General features: G+C 39.1%; 1 protein-coding gene across 1 annotated transcript in view; it reads right to left on the bottom strand.

The window, feature by feature from the left end:
- Positions 1-8,282, bottom strand: part of NEK11 (NIMA related kinase 11) — a 576,822-nt gene that overhangs the window by 156,359 nt on the left and 412,181 nt on the right. The window contains exon 14 of the mRNA XM_007937422.1: positions 1,276-1,336. Coding sequence (XP_007935613.1) covers positions 1,276-1,336 — 61 coding nt within the window. The remainder of the gene's footprint in view (positions 1-1,275; positions 1,337-8,282) is intronic.

The raw sequence follows: 8,282 nt of genomic DNA, 5'->3' as shown, positions 1-8,282 counted from the left end.
AGCCAAACAAAAGACAGGCATATGAACTGAACATTTACACTAGGTAGATACACTCCTTGGAGGAACAACCATGGGAGAATAGAAGGGATGTGTATGCACAGGGAGACAGCTCGGGGTGGGGGGGGCAGGAGTGCATGGAGGGAAGGACACAGGGAGGAGGTAACTATGGGGAGGAAGTGGGAGGGGAGCTGTTACATTGTGGGAAATTGAAGTCAATGTCAAGAGACAAAGTGTATGTGAGCTGCTGTATAGAAAATGAATTTGCTCTGTAAACTTTCACCCAAATCTCAATAAAAATTAAAAAAAAAAAAAATTGGGTTAATTGTTCTTTATTCCTGCCATTCCCTTTAAAGAGCCTGCTTTTGGTCATGCAATTAAAAAGTAAAAAAGCTCACGATCCAATTTCAAAGAAAAAAGTCAGCCCTTTATACCCAGGACTCATGAGAATATCCTCTACTATTCTATCCATGTCAAGTGTGACAATTTGTAGTCTGCTGCTCAAAGTTATCATAGTTAGGTGTTTTGGATTTTTTTTTATTTAAAAAAAGACAAAACTAAGAAATAGAGTTTTATCCTTGAAGCACTGCAATTCCATTTATCGAGACTGACAATATTAAAGAAATTTCAACTTAGTTTTGCAGACCAAAACTTTTCCAATAACTGGCTGACCTTCAAAGTGATGGTCCTTTCAGTCAGACTGAATGCAATCTGTTTCTACTGGCGAGTGGACAGGGAGATTTCTCCTCCAAGGAAACCTATAAAACCTATTGCTATGCATTGTCAGGCCACCACTTGATCACAATGGGCCACTGAATTTCAATTATTCTATCCCTGGAGACTGAGTGTCACTGATAAGTTTCCTAATTAAACTAGTAATAATGAAAAAACTATTCTTTTCTTAGTTTACTGGCTCTTAGGTGATCCAGTCAATCTCTGTTGGCCTCAGTCATCTCTCTGTAAAACCAGGAGGTTGGACTGAAATATCTGTAAGATTTCTTTCAAACTTTTTACTTCTTGGATATTCTAATAGAATCAGTAAACCAACTAAACTCACTGCCGTCGAGTTGATTCGACTCCTAGCAATCCCTCCTTGGGTTTCCAAGGTGGTATCTCTACAGAAGTAGATTGCCCAACCTTTCTTCCGAGGAGTGGCTGGTGCATTTGAACTGCCAGCCTTCTGGTTAGCAGTGAAATGCCTTAGGCAATATGCCACCAGAGCTCCCAATAGAATCAGTAGATGTCATTATACTTTGGAATCTGAAGAAAGTTACTTACCTAGAGAGGTGCAGCCCAGGACATTTTCCAAACACTTGACTAGTGCATCAATATCACTGTCCTGCCAAAGAAGGGAGAAAAATTTACTTTACCATTATGGTAGAATAATATCTAGTGATATAGAAAAATGTTTATGCTATATTTTGGCAAAACAAAATAAAATAGGAAAGTAAAAAAAAATCTGGTTGCAAAGTTATTTTATAGTATGGTCACATTTTTTAAAATGTCTATATCCTACATAAGGGGCTCTGATGGTGTAGTGCCTAGGGCATTTCAGTGCTAACCAGAAGGCTGGTGGTTCAAACCCACCAACCACTCCTCAGAAGGAAGACTGGGCGATCTACTTTGGCAGAGATATTGCTTTGGAAACTCAAGGAGGGTTCGATATGAGTCAAATCAACTCGATGGCAGTGACTTTGGTTTTTTGTTTTTTTTTTTGGTGTATCTACATATGTGTGAATATAACTCTCTATCAGTAACCAAAAGGTCAGTGGTTTGAATCCACCAGCTGCTCCATGGGAGAGAAATGTGGCAATCTGCTGATGTACAAATTACAGCCTTAGAAACTCTACAGGGCAGTTCTACTCTCTCCTATAAGGTTATTGTCAGTTGGAATCTACTAAATGGCAATGAGTAGATCAGTCTATAGCTCTATTGTTTCAAAAATCTGATTTATATACACTAAAATGTTAATACTGGTTTTGACAAAAAGGTAGGATTAGGGGTGATCTGTATTTTCTCCTTTGTGTGCTTATATCTTTTCTAATTTTCTAAAATAAATAATTTTTAATCTAAAAAAAACAGTAAACATTAGAATTTTAAGTTTTATTCAATCTATAATATACTCAATTCAACAGGACTTAAGTAAACGTTTTTCCTAGAGAGTGTCTCCACTAGTTCTTCAGAAATTTATGGTCCTCAAGAAGTCATATATCTACAAATTGCACTCCTCATTTACCTTGACACATTATAAGAGTCACCATGAAGGTTGGGTGGGATTCACGAACTGTATCTGTTAAGAACTATTCACCTTTTAAAAGGAGCTCTAGTGGTACAGTGCCTAAGGCATTTGACTGCTAACCAGAAGGCTGGCAGTTCAAACTCACCAGCTGCTCTATGGAAGGAAGATGGGGCAATCTACTTCTGTAAAGATTTACCGCCTCAGAAACCCATGGGGGTTGCTATGAGTTGGAATTGACTCAATGGCACTGAGTTTGGTTTTGGTTTGGTTTATTACCTTTTATACTAAATAAATACCTGTACTCCACTCAGCAGCTAGAAATATAAAAAATAATATCATGATCTAGGAAAACAGGACTTCTTAATTGTGCCATAATTTCAGGTCTGTGGTTATACTGGGAAAAATTAATAATTTATGGATCACCTGCTCCATTTCAAAACAAACAACACATTTCCTATTGCAGTAATTGTCTGTGGATACTAGGAAAATGTACTGTAGTATGCTGGACTACAACATTCTGCAAATGTGCCAGATAGTGCCTAAGGCACTTGACTGCTAAATAGAAGGCAGGCGGTTCCAACCCACTAGCTACTCCTCAGAAGGAAGGTTGGGCAATCTACTTCCATAGCGATACCACCTTGGAAACCCAAGGAGGGGTGTCTATGAGTCGGGTCCAACTTGATGACAGTGCATTGTGTTGTTTGTGTTGTGTGGTTTGGGCAGTGATTTTTTTATGCATATGGTAAAACCCTACTGTCATTTCATATACTCAGAAATTATAGAGGGGCAATATTGAGGAATGTGTGCCTGGTCAATGCATCCCCAGATTCTCCAAACTTGCAGGAACCACCTTGAATCAGAGGTGAAGAACTCAGCAAGGAGAAAAAGCAGAATACACATCTACATATGAGGGGGATGAAACCAACCAGGGGCGTTGGGTTCTAAGCCTGGCTCCTCCACTAACTGTGACGGCCTTGGATCTGTAGCCTGACCTACCAGGTTTAGTTTCTACATCTGTGAAATAAGGGGTTTGAATCAGATAATAAGTAAGAAATCTTCTAGTTGTAAAACCCTATTCTTTGGCTAAAGAGCTAGATGGTCAGCTAGTGTAATAGAATATTTTCAAAGATGGTTACAAGCCCTACCATCCCTATAATCCCATGTCATTCCTCATATCAAGAGGTGGGCTCTCTTTTCCCACCTCTTGAATCTAAGCTGGCTCTGTAACTTGCTTTGGCCAATAGAATATGGCAGCAGTGACACTATGACTTTGATAACTAGGCCTTAAGATGTCTGATAGCTTCCATTCCATTCTCTTGGAAGCCAGCAACCATGTAAAGAAGTCCAGGCTATCCCACTGGAGAGATGGCACAGTGAAGAGGCCCTGGAGCATGAGAGGCCACGTGGAGAAACCAAGGTGCCCAGCCAACAGCCAGCACCAACTGCCAGACATGTAAGTGAAGCCAATTTGGTCTGCCCAAGCCAAATTTCTAGTTGAATGCAGCCACCTGAGTGACTTTAAACAATATGACATGAGCAGAAGAACCATCTAGTGAGCCCAGGCAACACACACAATTGTGAGAAACAATAAATTGTTGTTTTAAGTCACTAAGTTTTAGGGTACTATGTTACACAGCAAAAGAAACACATAATGAACAAATTGAGGCCATTGACCAAGTCTTTTCCATTTTTATGTCCCTAGCACTGAGCCTAGCTCTTGGTGCTATGCTAAATGTACATCTGTGCAGATCTCTTCTAGCTTCTGGGACTTGCAAGGAAGTGAAACAGCAGAGTAGTATCAACTCCTTGTGGACTACAATCTACATCCAGTTGGACAGCCAGGTTCTCTCAAACTGAAAGCACATTGTTGCTGGGAATGGGGAAGGAAAGCATGCTACAAGTCAGCTAACCTCTTCAAACCTCAGTTTCCTCCATTGTAAAGTGAGAAGAGTAATAGCTTCTATCTCACACAGAACTCTTATGAGAAGCAAATGAAATGATACAGATAAAGCTCTTAGTACAGGGCCTGGCTCATTGTGAACACTCAAATGGGAGAAGAGAACTGGATGGGATGGGATGAAATGGGAGAGGGACAGAGGCATAGAGGATTAAACATGAGTCCGAAACACTGTGCCTGCCACAAAGCATGGAGATTCTCAGTGTTTGCTGAGTTGACTCAATGTTTGTTGAGTTGATTAAATCAAAAGACACAGAACCAGAGACAAGGCTGTAGATTCATCTGGCTGGCTGGGACACATCAAGTATGCTTTCTAATACAAATCTCAGGGAGCACTGTACACGGGCACATGGAGGGCAGAAGTAATTCTAATACTACTGGATGAAGACTGGGTGAATGAATACTACTTTTTATTAAACTAGTAAGTGGGCTATTGTTGCATCAATTCACATGTATTAATTCATTTAAATTCTATGAGCTGGGCACTATTATTATCCTCATTTAACCACTGAGAAAACTGAGGCACAAACAGGTTTCATAATATTGTCAAGGTCACACAATCAGTAAGAGATAGCACAGGAAGTTATGTGTCCAGAGCCTGAACTTGTCTTAGCCACTGTATTACACTTATCTATAAAACTAATAAAAGGCAGGAATCCTAACCCAGAGGAGCTCATAATATTGTTGGAACCAGAGCATAAGCTCATGAAGAACCAAGAATAATTCTTGGACTTATATTGCCACAAGGGTAAGTCATTTTTTCTCCCTTAAGGCTGCAGGTCAAGGTATTAAGACCAAAGCTGCTAACTATACTAATTTTTTTAAAAAAATTCTGAAACAATTTCAGACTTATAGAAAAGATGCAAAACAGTATAAAATTTCCCATACACCCTTAACCTCGATGTCAATATTTTATGACATTTATAATTCTCCCATCTGTCCACAGCATGGTTTTTCAACTTCAGCATTATTGACATTTCGGGTTGGATATTTCTGTCCTGTGCATTAAGGTTGCTTAGCAGTTTCCCTGGTCTCAACCTACTAGATGTCAGTAGCATCCCCTTCCCACCCCTCTGACTCTGAGTTGTAACAAACAACAATGACTCTTGACATTAACAAATGTCTTCTGAGGGGCAAAAATCCCGCTTAGTTGAAAACTACTGATTTGCATATATCTCCGTATCTATATGTACATATATATTTTTTTCCTATAAGTCAAATCTGGAATAATCTGAGCATCAAAATAATTAATAATATTAATGGATTATAAAGCATAGGATAAAGAAGTCACTATCTTGTAGCACTTAAATAGAATTTTCTTTTTTGAAAAAAAGAGAACTCATAACAAAGATCAGGTTCTACATTTTTAACATTAAAAATAGTTTAGAAAAAGAGTTAAAGCTTTTGTTTTACTGTATTGTCATTTATCAGTCAGCTCTTTCCTAGGTTTCAGAAACTGTCATTTAATTTAACATAATCATCCCAGCAGAAATATACCCATTCCCATGAGAAAAGGGGGACAAAAACAGAAATGAATGCCAACTCCTTTTAAAGATGGCTACTGATATTCTGCATGGTGTTTGTACTTGAACAAGAAGTTCAGTCATGGAAGACATCTTTCAGGACCACATTATGGCATGCAGAGATTATGCTGTTGACTGAAAACTTTTGCATCCCCTCATTGTTTCACAATTTAAATTGAACTTTGCCAGAGCTAAGTGTCCTAGGAGAGCAAACACACCTCTAGATGCCAAATTACAATGATGCCAGTCTTCAGTCATTTCCGCCAAGAGCCAGGAAACTGACTTTCAAATGCTATGAAAATAACATAATGACTCCTTTGCCAATGAATTTAGATGCCGTCCATCAAGTCTCTTTCCCCCATAACTGTGAACCCATTCATAACTGGGACATGCCTTGGAGCCATGAAGAACATTTTTTAAGATTTAGTTCTAAAAACAACTGCCCATACATTCAAGTTCAGTCAAATACCCAGGTGTTTTATTTTATTTTATTTTATTTTTTTAAAGCAGATGCAGTCCTTTGGCTAATGAATTAAAAATTGCTACTAAGGGGTAAAGAATATTTGTTGTTAAGTATTTATAAGTATTTTCTAGTCAGATTCATAATAGGCATGTTGTTGTTGTTGTTATTTGCCGTCGAGTCAGCCCCGACTCATAGCGACCCCTCCTTGGGTTTCTGAGGCAGTATCACTACGGAAGTAGGATTGCCCAACCTTCCTTCCGAGGAGTGGCTGGTGGGTTTGAACCGCCAGCCTTCTGGTTAGCAGTCAAGTGCCTTAGCCACTATGCTACCAGAGCATAACAACTATTAATACCTGCCTAGAAGTCACAGAAAAAGCTGTGATATCTGGAGCAACCTCCTCTTTTAGATAATGCTTATATACAGGTATTTTAAATAATATTTACTGTTATAATACTATTTATTTTTTAACTTTGAAAAATGTAGAAAATTATTTAAAATATACCAAAAATTTTATCACTAATAACACATACATAGTCTTTTCTACATAGATCTACCTTGAAGATGTTTCAGATTATACAACTATATAATATATGGAAGGAGCTCTGGTGGCATAGTGGATAAGGCACTTGACTGCTAATTGGAAGGTCAGCAGTTCAAACCCGCCGGCCACTTCATGGAAGCATGATAGGGTGCTCTACTTCTGTAAAGAATTGCAGCCTCATGAACCCAATGGGGGCTGTTGTCAGAAATGACTTGATGGCAATGAGTTTGGTTTAATTTTTTTTAAATAATATATGGGTGTATACATATTATATATATATATGTGTGTGTGTGTATACTTACATGTGTGTGTGTGTATATCTGTATACATGTGTATGTGTATATGCACAGGTGTATATGCAGGGGGTCTTGTCTTTCATGTGGGATACCCCGATTTGATTGGATAGCTACTAACATTATGTTTCTGAAGAATTCTTATTAGCATGGGATAACAGGCCAATGCACCTCATGCGCAGACACCACCTCTCTGCCAAAGAAGGCCTGTGTGTTGCTATGATGCTGAGAAGGTTTCAGCGGAGCTTCTAGACTAAGAAGAAAAGCCTGGTGATCTACTTGCAAAAAATCAGCCAATTAAAACCCTATGGATCACAACAGTTTGATCCCATTGTACATGGAGTTGCCATGAGTCAGGGCCCATTTTGACAAGAGAAACAACAACAACACACACACACACATCTATGGAGTCCCTGGGAGGGCCAAACGGTTAACATACTCAGCTTAACTTAATTATTCAGTTTGGAGGTTTGTGTCCATCCAGAGGTGCTTTGGAAGAAAGGCCTGGAATCTACTTCAGAAAAATCAGTCATTGAAAACCCTGTGGAGCATAGTTCTACTCTTAACTGTGTACATGGAGACATTATGAGTTGAAATTTGACTTGACACCAACTGGTTTACTAAAATACATACATACAGATGTATGTGTGCACACATGCACGTGCACGCAACACACACACACACACACACACTTACTTAGTTTGGGCTTTTACCCCATGCTATTAAAAGTTCTTCAGAAACAATGTTAGTAGCTGCACAATATTGCACTGTACAACCAAAATGCATTTATATTCCATTATTAGACATCTAGGTTGCTTCTACTTTACTTTACTGTAAATAATACAGGCCCCTATCTGCATATTAATCACTGTCTCTGTTTTATTACTTCTTTAGGTTAGTCACTCAGAAGTGGAATTCTTTGGCCGAAGGGTGTGAACATTTGGAAACCCTCCTCTTTCTCTGCTCTTGCCCTTTTTCTCCACACTCCCAGCCACCCAAAGCAGTGCATTTTTGCCACAGTGAGCTATAATGCTTTTGTGCATTGTTCATATCTCCTTCAATTGAAAACTGCTTGCTTTCAAGAAAATAGATGCTAGACCCATTAAAGCCAAGATGATTATTAAGGCTTGTGTATTATCTCTCGGGAGCTCTGGTAGCATAGTGGCTAAGGCACTTGACTGCTCACCAGATGGCTGGTGGTTCAAACCCATCAGCCACTCCTCGGAAGGAAGGTTGGGCAATCCTACTTCCGTAGTGATACTGCCTCGG

The sequence above is a fragment of the Orycteropus afer genome, unplaced genomic scaffold, assembly GCF_000298275.1.
Source record: "Orycteropus afer afer isolate SDZICR_OR568_19922 unplaced genomic scaffold, OryAfe1.0 scaffold00003, whole genome shotgun sequence".
Classification (NCBI taxonomy): Eukaryota; Metazoa; Chordata; class Mammalia; order Tubulidentata; family Orycteropodidae; genus Orycteropus; species Orycteropus afer.
Note: the sequence above shows the minus strand (reverse complement) of the source record. Positions and strands in the feature narration are given on the sequence as shown.